A 19,207-nucleotide genomic window follows, 5' to 3' on the forward strand; every position below is an offset into this window, starting at 1 on the left:
TGTAACGACACTATACGGTGGGACCTCCCCTTTAACCGCTGTAATTTGAAGCTCAGCTACCACCATGATGGTGGTGGTGGTGGTGGTGGGGGGGGGGTCAAAGTTAAAAACTGCAGTTCTGACATTCTTCGGCCCCCTCTCTAACGCACGGACCCTGTACCTAGTACCTCAGACTTTCAGGTTCCTCTCCGGGGAAATGCTTCTTTTCAGGCGACAGGGCACTAACGTGAACACACACACACACACACACACCACACTCCAGAACACCGAACGCACCGAGCTGGTTTGGCTCTCAGCGAGCCTCCCCTGAAGTTGGAGATGCACACATGAGGTCTCTCTGCCTGGGTGGTCTCTCTACTTTAGTGAGCTGTTGCTAAGCAGCTAATAATAGTCGTGTTTGCTGAGTAATTTTTGCCCTTCTGGAACCAATCAGATGCAAGAAAGTCCTGCGATCTGACAGCCCCAGAGGCGGGATCTCGAGTCTTTTTTTTCCCTTTTCACCCCTCCTCCTCCTCTGCCTCCAAATGGAGAGAGGTCTTTTCTCCTCTTCTATTGAATCTCAGAGTTGGCCGTGACGCGCGGCCCAGGGGAAGACCACATAGATCTCACCAGAATGCTACAACCATCGAGGTTTCTTACCCGACGACTCGTGTATGGGAATCACTTTGCGCGCCTCGCCTTTTGAGAGAAACGTACTTTTTTTGAAGAGACACGGTGAGTGCGGTGAAAGCGGTGGAGACCTCCGGATCGCGAAATGTTGGGATGGAAGGCGCAGACTTTGACTCGCCGTCTCCAACAGGAGTATGAAGTCCTACTTCACGGGTGTGAGATCTCCGAGAGTGAAACTCTGTTGCCTTGGGATATCGCTGCACGCTTTCGGGGAAATACTATAAAGTGGGAAACGGTAACCTTCTCGCAGTCCCCGCAACATGGCCTCGGCTGCTAATGCGCCCTCCGAGCAGGAAAACAGAGACCCCGATCGGCCGAGAGTAACGCGGAGGAACAGGGGGAACTATGCCCGCAACACACCGCTGGATTTGGAGTATTTGCAGCGGCCGAGTTACTGCGATGCGAGCTTTGCTTTGGAGCAAATATCCGAGGTGCTTATCTCTCATCCTAACCGGGGAACAGCTTTATGCTCTTGGTTTCATTGTAGTCGCCCGAGAAAAAAAGTGGCCAAACTATGTCCAGTTCGCTGCTAGGTAACGGGACGGGGCTGGGGCAGGGGGACGCAGGGGTAAGGCAAGGTTGTAGTGAACCCCGAAAGTTGTTGTGTTTGATTTCCTTTATCAGACTCTTCCCTGAGCAGCCGGCTTCTGTTTTAAGGATGCGAAACAAGATCACACACACACACACACACATACACACACAACCAACTCGATACAGTTCCTACTACAACATCCCCAACCTATAACGGTCTCAGACAGGGCAAAAACACGCAGCTCTCACTCACACAGTCAACACTACCCCACTGACTGTTTCATAACGATCCAACCTGACGTTTCTCTCCACACGAGCTACGTTTTAAAAAAAGAAGTTTTAAGTGACTGAGATAAAAGTTTCTATGACAGTAAGGTGTCTAAACTCGCGTAAAGAGAAGAGGGAGGGGTGGAGGGATGGTGGTGGTGGTGGTGGGGGGGATCCATGTGGTTGCCCTCTTCCGTTCACAAATATTGTGAGTCCCCCTGTGATGGCTCCTTCCACTCCCCGTGCAGGCCGGAACACACGGGCTGCTGCTGCTGCTGGACGGGGGAGTGGAGTTGTTGAGTGTGATGGTGGTGGTGGTGGTGTTTGTGGGGCTTTTTACATTTTTTTTTTTTTACCCTTTTTTAATATCATGGTTTGATGAGTGGGTTGAGCGTAGGTGTTGATGTAGTCTTCTTCAATGACAGATTACACTACTCCCAAAATACATGACTTATACTGCAGAGTGGTGAGCACAGCCTTCATTACGCTTAATGGTGTTTTTCAGCAGACTATGCTGTGCTATTTTACAGGAATGTTATGCATCCAAAGCAGGATTTTAAGAGCGTGTTTTCATCAGGATATCTCTGGTGAAATAGAGACACAGGGGAGGCTTATTATCAGAAGGCCACCTACTGTGTAATTGTGCCTTGACAGCTATCTCCTGTTATTTACCTCCATCCACTCTGGAGGTCCAGCTGCAGGAGCAGAGCAACACAAACCTGTACTGTCATGCTTTGTGTGTGTGTGTGTGTGTGTGCACGTGTGTGTAGTAACAGCATCTTTGTAACTCACCACTGCAACAGTGAGGTGACAGAAATGGACTAGGCTGTGTTGTAGGTGACCTGCAGGGGATGAAGATATCTGCCTTTTTATACATGTATCCTGCTAAGGTTACAGTTTATACATGTTACTGATATGACAGAACCTGGGGCTCTCGCTCCGAGGAGTCTTTCCAGTGCTTTCCAGGCAGTCCCCGGGCTGATGTGTATATTTCAGTCGCTAAAGGTTAAGGGAGTGAGACAGTGATTGTGTTTCATTATTTTGATCACAGCTCCCATTTCCCTTGAAGCCCTCATTATAGAAACCTTTGCAGTTGCGCAGTGAATCATAACAACTAGTCCCCTCAGATGAGGCTTTTTGAGACAAATAGGGGCCCACTGTTGTTATCAAGATATTTGGGACCACCTGTCCTAATCATTTCTTTGCCTGTGTGACATTGAACCTTTTCTCTTAAACCCTGCAGATTCACCTGTCCAAGTAAGTACAGTGTCTTGTGGTTTAATTGACAGTAACATCAACACTCTTGTCTTATTGTAGGGGAGGGCGACTGGGAGGAAGGCACCTCTATGGCTGAGAGCGAAGTTCCAGAGACTTTTATTTAGGCTGGGCTGTTACATACAAAAGAACTGCGGAAAGTTTTTGGTTGTGGGCCTCATGATTTTCGGAGCTTTCGCTGTGGGCTTAAGGGCAGCTAATTTGGAGACAGACGTGGAGAAACTCTGGGTGGAAGGTAAGACTGATTCATTATTGTCTGTTTTTGATGACTTAAACTGTTCATCTGTTTTTCTGGTGTCTGTGTGTGCATGTGTGTTTGAATGTAAGATGCTTGGACTCTTTATTTCAATGCTTTTCAAGCTATAGAATTTGTTGGGGAGGGCATAGGAATGGTTTAGATTGGAAGAAGACAGGGGTTGGTGGGTGCTGCTAAACAAGCCAGGGGGATTGTTTATTGTTTATTGTTGGCAAGTGGCCAAGTGAAATTTGCAAATCATTTTATTCATCCCAACATACATACAACAGCTTCTCAAATCATGTTATATGCACACACAAGGCGTGCAAGAGGTGACTGTAAATGCACTCAGAAGTAAGGTTGTAATTGAGTTCATAAGCAGCTTTTGGGGTAGAGGAGATTTTTGTCAAAGCCGCCATTTTGTGAGAGTGTGTGAGTGTGTGTAAGTGTGTGTCTGCCTGCCCCCAGCAGTTGAATGCTCAGAGACTGTGTGTGGTCCCGTTTTGGACAGCTCTCAACTTTCCAAAAAGATTTGTCTCCGGCTGCAGGGAAAAAGTGGAGTGAGGACAGGAACTCGTGTTTGTGGAGTGGACGGGGCCACTCACTTGTTTTTTTAATATCTTTTTTTTGGTTGTCGTCGTCTTTTTAGCAAACAACTTATGAAGAATGGATTTTTTTTAAAGGAAAAAGGGGAACCGTGCGCTTATGGGTGGTGCTTGGAAGGGTGGGGGGTGGTGTGGGGGGGTGTAAGGGGAAGGGGCTGTTCTTTTTTCCTCTCCTTTGATCCGCATTCCTGCACTTAGGGCTAGGAGTGTGCTGTGGGAGTCATGAATGGAGGAGCAGATTTTGCTGCTGAGAAATTGAATAATAATTATTTTTTGGTTATATATAAAAAAAGACATAAAATGAAATAGTGTTGATGCATAGCTGTTGTTTGTGTGGTTGCCATTACTATTTTCTCCTAATTTTAACTATCCTCCTTCAAATAGTAAAAGCATATAGCTCATGAGATCAAACATTATAGCAGACTGATTCCTGTACAGATCAAACAGCCCACCTCCTCCCTGGGTTGGCTGCTCTCTCCTTGCGTGCTGCTACAGGGGTCTGACAGACAGCGTGTTCTTCCAATCTGTGGCTCAGGCGCACTTAGCAGCAGTTTTAAGCAGAGGGGAGCCTCCTCGGTACAGGGCTCCTGATTGTAGTGAGAGGGACACACTGTTTTCGCACCCTTTTCACATGTCAGCCCGTGGTCATGTGCATTACAGTGAGGGGCACCGCATTAAAATGAATGGCAGCACAGTCTCGACAGAGCATCCTTCACTACTAAGCTGCTTCAGACTGACATTGTGGGTCAAGAGATCAGCTGACAGGGAAGCAACTGCCGACTATTTTGATAATGAATCATCATTTATCAAATAAAATAATCAAACGCTTGCTAGAAAAAACCTCACCTTCATATCATTATAAATGGGATATATTTTGACCTTTTGACAGCAAAACAAAACAAGAAACTGGAAATAAGGCCATAACTTTGGGCTCTGGTAATTTGCGGATAACATTTCTCTTTATTTACTCTTCCATGTCACACTATTGCTCTTCTGGAAGCTTTTCTGGAAGTAGTGTAGTGTAGCTATAATTTGGCAAACCTATTATTTGGAGGATTCTGAGCACACAGAAGGACAGCAGTGGAGCACATTCTGCTGCAGTAATTGTTTAAGTTTCCATGGATACTAAGTTTGATACATTCATGGATATCCATGTTCCACCCAATAATCCATGGATCAATCAATGAATGTAACGATTAGTTGCTTTTGCTCAGACCTCCTTTCAGGCCTTCACTATTTACTTACCAGAAGATGTCAGCTCTGTGTTGAACCTGACAGACAGTTGAACCAAGTCTAGCGACCTCTGGTAGACACCTACTGCACCACTCACACTGGCTCATACTGATACCTAGAGACCTCCTCGTACGCACACACACACAGACGCTGACAAAGAGACTGGGCTGCGGTGGTTTCCTAGGTCCCCGTATGTGAGGGGTTCCAGATGTTGGTAGGGAGAGATCTGTTTGTTTAGATTAGACTGCACAGCTGAGGGATAGATTAGTTCTGCCTGGACCGTGGAACGCTGTGCTGGGCCGTGCTGGGGGACTGGCCCGTCGTCCGAGAGGAAAAAGAGGAGAGAGGAGGAGAGGACAGAGCGGCTGTTTATGTTTCATTTGGAACTGCCCTCCGCAGGCGACCCGTGGACGACCCCGCCTGGAAGCTGTGTGGCCCGTGGACGCACACACACACACACACACACACACACACACACACACACAATACACCCATCTCATATTAGATCTCTCAGTTCCTTCACAATTGACTGGAGCTGCATTCTTACGTTTGTGATCTCATTTCGTGTCTGTCGTCACCTGCTCTAGACGCTGGGGTCTAGGGTGGACCACCATTAACTGCGTACCGGAGCTGGCCAGTGTGTTTATTCTACACACGATCACGTGCCGCAGCTTTCGCAGGGATTGTCTCTTCTCACACAGTGCTCACTCAGCACTGTTTATAAACACTCAGACACAGGAAGTTCTGTTTATTAGACAAAGCGACAGAGACCAATTGGGAGTGAGATGCGCGCCTGCACAAAAAGGCGAATGTGTCTAACCTCTGAGGATGTATCAGGGTTTGTGTTTTGCTAAACATTTAGGGAGCGATAGCAATATTTAAAGTCTTTTTCCCCCTACCAAGACCACATGATAATGATAGTGGCATGTATTTAGGGCAGATTGCATCCACACTGCAGATAAATGCTTATGTTTGTGCCCACTGAGGGGCTCACAGGAAATTATTAGCTGAAACAGGAAGTTGTAGTATTGTGGACTCCTATCTTGCTCTCTCCACACAGAAAATGTGGCTCGACTGCCCACCTGCGTGCTTTCCTCCGCATTGGAATACATGCTGGTTGGCCTGCGCTCGACTTCAGATACATCCTCGATTTCAAATTGTAGATGATTCTAGATGATCTTGCGATGATTAACTATAAGCCATGTTCGGGCAGCGGAGATGCAGAAAAGAGGAATAAGACCCCTTTAGAGTTCCTCCTGGCCACAAATGGAAAATGGAGCCATCCCTTGGCATTCTGGGTTAAGGCAAACACAGGCCAAATTGTAAAGAAAATAGCAGCACCGCCTGCCTCTAATTAAAACAGTATCACGTAAACATTAGCCTTCCTGTAGGACGGACTCTCGCTCTTTCGCCCTGTTTCTATGCTGAGAGAGGGGCCGTGTAGTTATGGGACTGGTGTTGATGGGGGAGAGGGTACAGGGAGGAGAACATTTGGATGTGGGGCTTTTGAAGCTTGAGTTCTGGGCAGGGGTTGAAGTTGAAGCTGGGGGTGAAGCAGATGAGTTTGAGCCATGCTGTAATCTGGGCTGCTCCTGTAGCTTCAGCACAGGCTAAAAAGAGGATGAGGCTTGTAACACGTAGAGGATGTCTTTTGTTTTCATTGCACATGGACTTTAGTTGAGCTGCACAGAGATCAGTGTGAGTGATTCAAGTTGAATTCACTTTATGGTCCCCAGATTTATGGCCAGGACTGGGGCACAGGGCTACGGATTGTAGTCTCAAGGCTGCAGACTTGAGGGGAGGCCCCCGGTCCCAGAGAGCTTTCTTGGGGGGCATAAGTGTAGAGGCCAGGGGCCACGGGGGTAGACCCCTGGGAACCTTGAGGTCATCTCGTGGAGGCCCCCGCTATTTAAAACCTCACCTGATACTCACCCTGTGGCCTGGGTGCAGAGTGAAGACTCACAGCAGAGGGGAGGAGGAGGGGAGGTTGGAAGAAATTCAGCAGAAGTCGCAGTTGTCACCAGCCCTTGTTTGCATCCTGTATGCGCTTGTGTGTGCGTGTGTGCATGCACATATTGCATGTTTGTGCGTTGCCTGTATGGGTGCATCTCACGAGCCAGATGTTGTTAGAGGAGTATGCATTGTTCTTCTGCATCAATGTTTCATTTTATGATTTTAATGTTGTATCTTTCCACATCTGTCCTCCAGCAGAGGGCAGTGAATCTGATCTTTTTTTTTTTGCTTTAATCTCTGAATTACTGTATAATAACTCTAACTAAAATAAAACACTAGTGCAAGTCATCATTGCTGCTTTAATGACACAATTTATGTTGAGGAATGACACAACAAAGAAGATGCAAATTCAAACACATACCCCCTGTATGTTCATGATTTATCACCCTCCTGACCGAAAAGCGACTGCCTTCAGCTTATTCCTGATATCAATATGGTAACAGTTACAGTGTTTGTGTGCATCCTTAGCCTGATTTAAGGTTTCAGAATCCAGTCTGATAGGTTTTTTTTTCTTCTAAAGCAACTCCCTCCCTGTCTTGCAAGTCTGTTTTGTATCTAGTGTGATTAAGAGCTGAGTTGACAGAGTTGGTGGTTGTTTTGTTGTTTTGCTGGTAATGGCAGTGGAGAAGGGAGCGGTATAATGTTAAGTGCATGCGGAAGAAGTCTTGACATCCTTTCTTGTGGACGAAGATGAGGAGGAAGAAGAGGAGGGGGGGGGGGGCCCGAATGTGGTGTCTCCACTAAAGGGGATTGTGGTTTGCATGATTGAATTATCCAGCTTTTGATGTGTATGGGAGCACTGATACATGCATGGGCACGCATGCACGCGCACACACACACACACACATGCACATGCAGAGAGTCTCTAGAGTTTTGGTTTTGTGAATGAGTAGGTGGTTGACCAGGGCTGGCATGGCAGGCTATTTTGATGGGGCCTCTCTTTGCTATTTTCTCCTCTTTTTTCATCTGTTTTCTTTCCTTTTCTCTGCTTTTCCTCTCACTATCTCCCTCCTGCTCTATCTCTGACCGCTTTCATTCAGCAGCCGCAAGCAATCAAACACACAAATGCGCCCACACCCAGTATTTTTTCCTCGTTTGGACAGAATACGCTACATAGACCCATCTATCTTTCATACAGTTGCAGTCAGTCACACACAGATGCGAGCATGCACACTCACAACTTGCACACTTTTTAAAAAACATTTTTCCAAACTGGACTCAATTAAGTTTGTGTTTATCAGTTCACTACAAACAGGATTAAACCTCTGTAGAAGGAATAACATTCCAGCGTGTTGTGTTAAACTTTATGAGTTGATGAAAAGTGCAGGCTAGCTGGTGAGGGATTTAGTGTAGGGAAACATTGCGCCTCTGGTACTGTACACAGACTTGCAGCGCTGTTTTCTCAAGCTAGCTCTCCCTCATTTGAAAGCAGTTTTGTGTATATTAGCTCTACCTGGCAAACGTAAATGTGAAATAACTTTTTCAAAATTTGCTCGTTAACTGTGCTGTGTGTGTCCGTGTGTGTGTGTGTGCGCACTCTCGGGGCCGAACGCGCTCCCATTCACAAACGACATCCTGAGATGCCTCCAAGCTCTCTGTTTACATTTTGCATTCTTTCAGGCGCTCTTATTCAAAAACCAGAGCCCTGCGAATGACCAACCACAGGAGACTGTGGAGAGAATTACCCTCCCCCTCTCCTACCTCGTTCTCTCACTCTCTCTCTTCTATTCCTCTCTTTTCCCCTCTGCCAGAAAGGTCTCTCTCTTTACCCGAGCACCCCCCCCACCCCCCCCCCGCCCCCCACCCCCCCTCCCCTCCACCACCACTCCCCCGTCCCTGGCTGGAGAGAGTGGCCTCAGAATGCCAGATGTATTACAGAGTGAGCCACGGCAATGTAAACACTCAGCCCTGCCATGAGAGCAGGGTGGTCTGGCCTCCCTCCTTCCCTCCCTTCCCCTCTCCTCCAATCCCTCCCTCCCTCCCTCTTCCCCTTTCCTCTCTTCCCTCCCTCACAGCGCTGACTGCCAGAGGGGTGGAGAAAGTACAAAACAGCGGAGGGAGAGAGAGAGTATGTGTGTGTGTTAAAGGGGGGAGACGGAGCAAGGGAAGAAGCAGGAGTATAGTAGCGGTAGTGTGTTTGTGTTTTGGCTGCAGTGCCTACCGTACACCAGGAGAGAGATTGGGGTGTGGATTGATGCTTCTCAGACTGTAGCACAGCGAATTTTTCATGTGAACATACTATAAACATCTCCAAACTCCCTGTGTGTGTGTGTGTGTGTGTTTTTGGAATTTTTTAAGCCCCTCTGGCACACATGGGTTACGTACGTAGCAGTATAGTTCATTGCAATTCCTACAGCACAACGTCATAGAATTTGGCAGTAACAGCAATTTCAGCAGTACCACACATGAACACGCAAGGCATAAAGATACAGAGATATAAAACATTTCCTCTCGCAAATGATTGAGAGGTTTGGAGCTTCAGATTGAGTCAGTATGCCTCAGAGTGAAATAGTCTAGGAAGTCTAGTTGAAGCATTAGGACAAGGGAAACACTTGTGACCTGACGCCACAGGCTGTTGTGTTAATAAGGGCAGCGAGGCTTGATGTGTGTCACTTTTTTTCTGGCATTGTCTCCCTGAATTTCTGTTTAGACATTTTACACCTTTGTCTAGTGTTAAGTCAGATATAGTTTTGAAAGGTCCAATCCATTTTAGTGTCTTTTTTTTCCTTCACTGTTTTGTGTTTTTCACCCTGCAGCTTTACTCTTGTTGGGTTATTCTGACTGTTCTCATCAGCGTCGTTTTTGGCTGGAATAGGCAGGTTTTTTCAGCAATCAAGTTCTGATTAAAAACCACTGTATGCTACCTGTCCAGCACCAAACAGCAGGTAGACAAAGTTAGTGAATAGCTAGTGAACATAGTGCAGCATCCATCAAGAAACAGATATTCCTCATGAGTTGCTGTGTTGCCTGTGCGGCAACATAGCAACTCAATTTAGGGGATTCTTGTGAACAAGCACAGGGTCGTCAAGCAAGGCACGACATAATGTGCAATTCCACATTACTTTTAACATTTAATCTTGTCTAATAGTGTCATAAACCGTTGTGCAGTGTTTCGGTATCTGAGAAACCTTAAAATCCACTCATCTGTTACTCAAACTGGATTTTGTGGATCGTATTTCATGTCTCACTGGTACTTGAAGCAACCCACCCACCCACCCCCCAATTTTGGTCTGAATACCTTCTTACAGGTCAGCCTCCAGTGTAAATAGGTAGCTGTTTGCTAACATATTAGACATATTAACTTTATGAGGTGATAACATGTAAATGTTGTGTTTACAACTTACTACAATGCCCCCAAGTGGCCAAAAACCTTTTTATGCAGGCTTTAACACTGATTCATGTAGGAGTTTTAAGTATTTTGCTGAATGAAAAAAGTCTTCAGACATGTGTATAATCCTCAGGCTAAGTATTGGAAAAAGTAAAGTCTTGGTATTGGCACTGATACTGATAATTGTCAAATTATACCCAGCCCTGGAGAGCCTACAATTATGAGTACACAGATAAAAAAAATTCCATGCACGAAGGAAGTACCTTCAAAAGACATCCAATTTATTTTTGTAACTCTGGCTTTCCTCCATTCACGCTCTCTCTGTCTCTGTGTATTCTATTCCACGCTTTGGAATGTGTGATTCTGGCATACCTGAAATCATGGGACATCTTTCCAGGAAATGACAGAAAGATGGCTGGTCGAGATTGGCTACTCAGGCTCATGTCACGGTCTGTTATGGCTGGGCTGCGGGCCAATCACAGGGCAGTAAATACAGCAGGGGGAAAGGCTCACCTGGCTTGAATTCGACAGGCACTGACAGGACATATAGGATGAGATTTATTTTCCCCCAACACAGCTGGAGTTGGTGGAAGAGCTGCAGAAAGATTCTTGTTTTTTCTAATTATTTTTTAATGTCCCTTATTTTGCTTAACAAAACAAGGATCTTCTAACTCTGGAGATTTTCTAACACTTTCATATCACTTACAATGACAATAGCATCAAGTCTTGCACAGGTCGCTATTATAATTAATACATCATTTGCTCGACACCTTGGGTATTCATAATTAATCCACAACCACTGCACACATGCAACAAACACAGACTTTCTGTCAGCATTTTCTTCCCCTACTACTCTTTCCATTGCTCTGTGAAGCCATTGGCATTGAATAGGATTTTTTTTAAGGGGATAGGGGGTTGGGAGGGTAGAGTGGGACCTGAATGAAGGCAGCAACGTGGAAGAATCTGCCCATTGAGGAGTGTGTGAATGTACACCTCGGGCCCAGGGGAAGCTGCATTGGGAGCCAGCCGACTGCTAAATACACCCATTTTAGGGGCTGCAGGGGCTGGACAGGTGATTAGCATAATCAGGGGCGAGGGGAGCCATACATATGGTAATGCCGGAGTTGAGGGGAGTGAGGGGTTGGTGGTATTGGTGTGAGGTTCGAGGAGAGCAAGGGGGTGTGGGGTTGGGTGGGGTGTTGGGGTGGGGGGGGCAGCTGGGGTGTCACATTTGTGTCAGGGGTCGGCGGTGCTCGGGGGTGTGGGGCTGCATGAGGAGACAACCAGCTACAGCTGCACGTCAGAGCACTTCCACTCTCCATTTCTTGTCATTTTCTTTCGCTCTCTTTTCCTTTTCTGTCACCCCCACCCCCGCCTTTCCTCCACAGTCACCCACTATCTACCTGCCTGTTTTACCCTTCCTCCATGTGGCAGAACCCCTCCTATTTTAACGCTGAAAGGAGAGAGGGAAAGAGAGAGCAAAGGGGAGAGAGAGGGAGAGAGCGAAGGGGGCTCACCGTGGGTCAGATAGGGTCTTGGCCCTCAGTGAGGCCTTTCATCACATATTTGTGGCTGTGTGCCACACCTGCATTGCAGAACCCACATTCAAAACTACTATTACTGCAATGTACTGTATACTGATGTGCATGCTGCTACCATGACGACTTCAACTGTTACTGTTGAGTGGAGCTCTTGCTACTACTGCTACAACAGAAAGAGAATGCAAGTCACCTTTATACACAAAAGAGAATAAGGTGGAATCAGGTTGGATATGCCAAAGGACAAGCTGACTAACTCGTTGTTGCAGGATTTTGCAAGGCTTTTGTGGTTCTGGTAGAGGAGGAAAAGAAAAGTGGATGTTGATGATGAAGTCCCGGATTTGCTGTTCTACTAATGCAGTCCAGCATACGATAAAAGGCTTGAGATATTATCCTGATTCCAGAAAAGCCTGCTCATGATACTCAATGATTAAATAAAACCAAGTCATAAGACAGATCCTGTAAACAATTTAGTCTGATTGTTCCTTTCAAAAGTTTTTACTTTGACAGGAAACTGTGGCACACTGAATTTTGTTACCTCGCTGTTTTGGATCATAGTTAGAATTGATATACACATCACATCTTCACAGTATAATCAGTTCTCATTACCTTATGCAATGCCCCGTGTCAAGAGAATTGTTGACATTTACCCAGAGTTTTTGAATGGGTCTATCAAGATGTGGCAGCGATAATATGAAGCAGCAGATATTTACTTGGCAGGAAAATCCATGAAACAAAGACGGAGGGAGGGACAGGCACAGGGTGGCGGCAGATGGTAGAAGGTAGAAAGCAGATGAACAATGGAGGAGAGAGGCAACAGGTGGGTTCTTCTCAGTGATCAAAGCTCTGTCAGGTGATTGGCAGTGGCAGCTGAGAAGGAGATGGAACAGGAAGGAGATGGTGCTGATGTGAGGTGGGGGACTACCTGGACGGCTAGAGCCCTTGCAAGATCAGACGAGAGACGTTTGATGCATCTACAGTATATCTCCTATGAGTTCTTCTTTCATTTCTAAATCAAGTTGAAAATTAGTCCTAGTACAAGCAGCTGTTCCTTAAGCTTTCCTCGATATTGAATCTCCTGTTTGAATATACGTGATATATATATGTGTGACAGAGAGAGTCATGCAACTTGGATTTATAATAAAGCAAATGTGTCTGTCATTTTCCCTCTGTACATTTGTCGTGAAACTTCATCTGTGTCTGATTTTCCATATGAAATCCTTTATTTCAGCTTATACTGTACAAGAAGATGATGACATTTGTACATTAACGACTACCTTATCTGAAAACAGTCATGCAACAATGCAGCATATGTAGATTTTTCAGACAAGTGACATCTCATGTAACAGGTGTCACATCCCCTATTCCTTTTAATCCATCCTGTTGTATAAATCTGACAAAATTCTCGTCTATAATGTGTGTCCTGCATGCAAAAAAACAAACAAGCAACAACAAAAAACCCCATGTGTTTTTCACATTTTGACTTTGTTAAAACATCTTTTCAGAGGTAGTTTAAGGCAGATTTTGGCAACGGTTTTCCAGATCGCACCCTTGTTGTAGGTGCTCTTTGGTCCTCTCGCGGTATAGGGGACGCAGGGTATGGGAGGTCGCTGTAAGACTTGGTGGCAGAGAGATGACCTGGTTTTTTTTTGGGGGGGGGGGCTTCCTCCTCACCACAGGAGGTCCCTGCTGAGAGGGGGCCTAATCCAGCTAATCCTTTCTCTGCACACACACACACAGGCACACACATATACACACACAAAGATGTGTTTAGCCACACGCACGTATGTACAGTATATTGATGTATGCACACATGAGCTCCCGCAGATACATAAATGATCTCTTAAGCTTCTTGTAAGAAGGTCAGATATTATATCAGACCTCTGTTAATAGTGGTAAAAATCACAGGGCCTTCAAACTGATTCTAGGTCTGCTGAAAAGAGAGAGATACTAAAGAAAGAAATATTAGCTATGGAATTGTTTGTCAGTATATCTGCAAAGGCAGAGATTGTTCTGCCTCTTACTGTCAGTCGGAGGTGTGATGTTTGTATGTATAGTACGAGCAAGGTGTGTATGTGTGTGTTTTCATACCAGCAGCACACTCGAGGGTTGTAAGAGTTGTTTGCCGCTGGTGGCTGCGTGTTTTCCTTGAAAGTGCGAGATGCTTCCGTTGTCAGGCGCAAGAGATGTGCAGGGGGGTGGGGCTCTGCTGTTGTTGTGTGTTGCATGGAAAGGAGAGAAAGTTGGCGCGGGGAAGAGGGGGGTGGGGTGGGGTGGGGTGGTGTGGCGTGGCTTTTACAGAGGGGCCGGGCTGATTGCCATCATGATCTGGCCAATCACGGAGTAGAGCTGAATAGAGCAAAGAGAGAGAAAATGAGAGTATAAAAAGGAAGGGGGTGGGGGGTGGGGGTTCAGAATTGAATGGAGGGAGCGGGGGTGGGAGGGTGGTTTGGGTGGGGGAGCGGATGATGTCAGTTCCTTAGAAACCTACTTTCTCTCCCTTCGTCCCCACCCGCCCCCCATTCCCCTACTTTGAGAATAGGGGGGACCAGGGGTTAATGTTATGCAACACGCTGAATACCCACACTGAGGGCTCCAACACATTGACACACATAGGCCAGCTTCTCTTCTCTTCTCTTCTCTTCTCTTCTCTTCTCTTCTCTTCTCTTCTCTTCTCTTCTCTTCTCACAGGCGTTGTAACACACTTATATAGAAATAACACACATACACAGGTGACAGTGCACATTAACTCCTCAGAATTGTATGGATGAGATGACCGAGATCGCTAGGCAAGGTAGTGTTGATATGATCAATCAAAATCAATTAATTGATTTAGGGCTTCATATAACACACATTTCCGTTATTGATTAAGCCATGCTTCTCTCATCAATTGTTTGGTCTATAATACATCAGAAAATAACAATAAATTCTGGCTCTGAAGTACCCACAGTCCAAATTGACATATTCAAACTCCTTGTTTTGTTTTGTCCAACCTGGAGTTCAAATTCAAGTCTTTTTTTTTTTTTTGGCTGTTGATCAGAGCAGCTGAGCACATTTAAGGCCTCACTTAGAGCTCTGGAAACATCAGATGGGCATAGTCTGAATGAATAACCAACAATCAACCATCAAAGTGAATTTGTTGAGTGATGCAGGACCGATAGATTAAGGAAGAGAGGGTGACTGACCGAGCTAGAAATGGAGCTGGTATGGGAAGTATTTTAAAGCCAGTGACACTTTGTTTTAGGTCACAGCAGCTGAGCCTGGAGCAGGACACCTTCAAGATATCAACACATGTTGGGGTCAGCCAGTTTTCTTAGGAGAAGGAATATGGGAATATGTGTCATTTGAAGAAACACAGCTGTGTGTACACACACACTGATGCGCACACGCTCGCATTTACACCAGTGCGCGCACACCTACACTTGCGCATATTTTCTTGGTCCAGCTGGGGTGTTAATTTCACCCTGAGGCTGTGTGAGTGTTGACCCCAAAACGCTGTAACCTCGTGAAGTGTGGAATTCTCTAAGCCTGAGGCCGTAATGTGCTGTTTCCTGTAGGAGAGCCAGTGCATTCCTTTGACTTGTCCCATTCCTTGCTGCTTGCTGCAAACTCAAGGTCTTTGGGTGGCAGTCCACAACTTGGAGAGTATTCAGAACAGACAGTGAGTTCTTTCAAAACGCGACCCTCCCATCTTTTTTCAATCACACCTTTCTTCATCTCCTCACACATGTACTGAAAATGGATGCACCTCTTTCTCCGTACCTGTGTTCCCATTTTTCCTCTTGGCATCGCAATTAAACTAAGCCTCGGGGCTAGCTTTCGCCTTTGAGCGTTTAGTGTACCAGACAAGTCGAGTTGTTAGTGCACTGTCAGCGTGCATCGGATCTAAATCAGTTCCATGCATGCTCTTTTGAAGGGAGGGCTGGTGTAACGTAGATGTGTAGCTGGCCTAGCAGTGGAAAGCATGTCGCTTCAGTTAGCCTAGGCCTGCTATTAATGATGAGTATTATAAACATGCCTTCAGACAGGATCAGATGGGAATGCTGTTTGGGTCCAGAAAAAAAGAAATCAAGTGTGTTTTCCTAATGCCCCAAGACATGGCCCCCTCCCTCCCTGTTCCATTGGTCTGACTGGGTGGTCCAGCCCAGCAGAACAGGCATGCTTATGTTCGACTTTAATGCCATTACAATGGGCTGAAAATATTCAATATATGCCTGCTGTTGCATGGATCGAACGGAATTGTTAAATTGGATTAAGGCATAATAAAATGTTTCAGATTTTTCACACAGTTGGCTCTCTCACTGGGCATTTTTCATGTTCTGTGTGTGTGTGTGGTGTGTGTGTGTGTGTGTGAGTGAACAAGAGGACTGTAAATTGCCCTGAGCTTTCACTGAGCGTTCAGTCACTGCTGATGGAAGAGGTCAAATCCTCTGCTTGTTAATCAGACACAGACACACTAAACTGAGAGATGCACATGCAGGCAACAATCTCAGGCTGAATTGACTGTGAAGCATGCAAAAAAACATACTTTTTTTATAGCTTTAGCTACTTTTTTGTTATTCATTCGTTTGATTTGCCCGTGCTTGCATGACTGCAATTGCTTGCATTTGTTGTTGTGTGAGTGTGTGCGTGTTTCTGAGACAGACTTTGCCAGACTTGCCTTGGCTGTCCTAGGGTGGAGCAGGGCAGCTAAAGGGCCTGAAAGGCTGCTTTTGTAGGGCTTGGGCTAGCTGAGAGCTCAGAGCGCACGCACAGGGCTTAGTCCCACCACGATACTGGGAGCAAAGCCTGGAGGAGAGCCTCTCTCTTTCATTATCAAAGACACACACACAGACTGTCACACACATATGCAGTCAATGTGGTGTGGCGCTGCTGACTTGTTAGCAAATTTGAGTAGAAACACTGTGCAAAATGTGGATTTGTTGGGAGTGATGTTACTCCTCTGGATTCAAAGGAGTTAGGATGTTTGGCATTGCACTGGTACAAGCTCACTGTAAGCAAAGTGCTTTTGTGTGAGATACAAGTCTGATAATGCCGTGGCCAGGGTGATTTGGGTTTTGCTTTGCAGGAAGAACAGAGGATCACTGCTTGAGTCACAGCTGTTTTAGCACATGATGCTGCCTGTGTGTATGTGTGTGTGTGTGTGTGTGAGTGGTACAGCTTACCTTCTGTAAGTGTTGAAAAGATATTTGTACCTGCAGTATACTGTGTTTAGGGCTCATTATTTTTAATAATTAAAAAAATATATTAGACATTTAGTTTAGAAAGGTTAATATTTGTATTTGTTCTTTGGATTTGATGGTAATATGATGTTGCCTAGACCATCCATATGCATGTATCAATGCTATCTTTACATCAAGGACCACAGTGGAAATAAGTTGATATGTGTGTCCATCAGCTCTGTCTCTCTTTTTGTCAGATGAGCTAAACTAAAAGTTAAGTATTTAAATCAAACATGCTGCAAACTGTGGTAATCACTTCCTTCTTGTAGTGGAAACACAACTTTTAGGTGCATGGGCACCTATGCTAAAAATGAACAAAATAAAATGATGAGCCTTAAATGTGCTGAATAACATTTACATGCAACAAGAGTATGTTTAGATATTTGCACAGAGGGTTCAGACATGTGAGTTTTAACACATTTGCTCCTCTTTGTCCAGTTGGTGGGCGTGTAAACCAGGAACTGAAGTACACGCGACAAAAGATAGGCGAGGAGGCCATGTTTAACCCTCAGCTGATGATCCAGACGCCGCGGGAGGAGGGAGCCAACGTACTAACAGTGGAGGCACTCCTGCAGCACCTGGATTCAGCTATCCGAGCCAGCAGAGTTCATGTTTACCTTTATAACAGGTGAAGTGGCTTCAACTGTTGTCTGGCTGTATTTAAGCAGCACATTTTCTGGTTCTGGACAGTTCAAATCAGTTCAATCAAAATTGCAAATTTGCAAATCAAATAGAAGCCTGCAATGAATGTGTGAAGCTTATAATGTTAATTTTCTATTTACATTGGGCAAAAGAGACAACTGTGGTCATATTTGAGTTGTACTTGTGGTTTGATCTAATTACATTCCACTGTATAATCAGCTATCTAATATTTTGTTCATGTCATCTTTGTTCATGTATACAGTATATACAGATGTATAAACTCTATATCTGTATTCAGGCATGTTTTGGCTAGTAGTACCTCATGACAGAAGATTTATAACCATTTATTATCATTCTTTAATCAAACTAGCCTGAGGGGCTCTGGGTGTTATATGGGCATGACAAAAGCTAAACAGAAACTCCTTTGTTTTCCTTTTCAGACAATGGAAATTAGAACACTTATGCTACAAATCAGGAGAATTAGTCACAGAAACTCATTATATGGATCAGGTAAGATGCAAAAGGTTGAATATGCCTTTTAAATTTTTGTATTTTTCTGTCTATTTTGTATCTGCTGGGTTTTCCCATATCCACTTCCTGCTGTCAATTTGTGTCTCTTTTACCGTATGCGTGTGTGTGTGTGTATGTGTATGTGTGCACATGTGTTTATCCAATTAGATCATAGAAAAGCTACATCCCTGCCTCATCATCACCCCCTTGGACTGTTTCTGGGAAGGAGCCAAGCTCCAGTCTGGAATGGTCTATCTCCCGTAAGTACGCAAAACTCCTTTTTTAGTAGGCAGAATCTGTTTTTTATGATGTGTCAGCACAATCACAACATGCCAACACAGCATATCATTAGATTGACCAGTCTCTCACAGGCAACATCAAGTCAAATGATGAATTGCTTTTTAAAAAAAAAATCCTAATTAGGCACATAGATGACTTTCCTCATCATGAGGCCTGTTGGCAAACTGATTAAAATGATGTGTGGGGACAATAAGATCTTGAACGCTGAGCTCATGAGTGCTGGTTATGGAAGTGAGTGTATATGGTAACAGTATCAGTGTGTTCAGATTGTTTTCAAGACGGAGAGAGGAGGAGGAGATCTGGATCTGTAGATCTTGTTTTTACCCCTTTAGTAGAGGCTGCCCAAACACGCTCAACCCATCCAAAGAGACACCACAGAGGAACAAGAGTGTGTGTGTACGTGTGTGTGTGTGTGTGTGTGTGTGTGTCCTGGACTCGTCCCCTCTGAAGGCTCTATTGTAGTGGTTGCTGGCATGCGTATCGCTGGCGATAGTTTCTCTCCAGCCCTGGGCCTCACACCATTGTCTGGCCCTTCTGTTGCTAATGGCCTGCTGCTACAGTAATACTCAGCAGACCTTTACCTCTGCATGTGTATGTGCATGCACATAGTGTGCGCCACTGCCACCAGTGCATACGTGTGTTTTGTCAGTGTGTGAATGTGTATCAGCTTGAGTCTCTGTCATCAGAGTGTGTGAATGTGTGTGCGTTGGCCATTGGTCTCTGATGGTAAATAAGGTTTTTACTATGTTCTGGTTGGGAGGCTGGGAATAATAACCCAAGCCTGGTTAAGCACATACAATGTAGTCTGAATGACAGAGAGAGAGAGATTCAGAGAATTG

At 45.3% G+C, this 19,207-nt stretch overlaps 1 protein-coding gene across 1 annotated transcript in view; it reads left to right on the top strand.

Annotated features, from left to right (window-relative positions):
- The first annotated feature begins 524 nt into the window (after positions 1–524).
- The window catches only part of ptch1 (patched 1), a 50,482-nt gene continuing 31,799 nt past the window's right edge, over positions 525–19,207 (top strand). The window contains 5 exon segments of the mRNA XM_018675292.2: positions 525–1,100; positions 2,785–2,977; positions 17,355–17,544; positions 17,999–18,068; positions 18,237–18,328. Coding sequence (XP_018530808.1) covers positions 930–1,100; positions 2,785–2,977; positions 17,355–17,544; positions 17,999–18,068; positions 18,237–18,328 — 716 coding nt within the window. The 5' untranslated portion in view covers positions 525–929.

Source organism: Lates calcarifer, linkage group LG13 (assembly GCF_001640805.2).
Source record: "Lates calcarifer isolate ASB-BC8 linkage group LG13, TLL_Latcal_v3, whole genome shotgun sequence".
Classification (NCBI taxonomy): domain Eukaryota; kingdom Metazoa; phylum Chordata; class Actinopteri; family Centropomidae; genus Lates; species Lates calcarifer.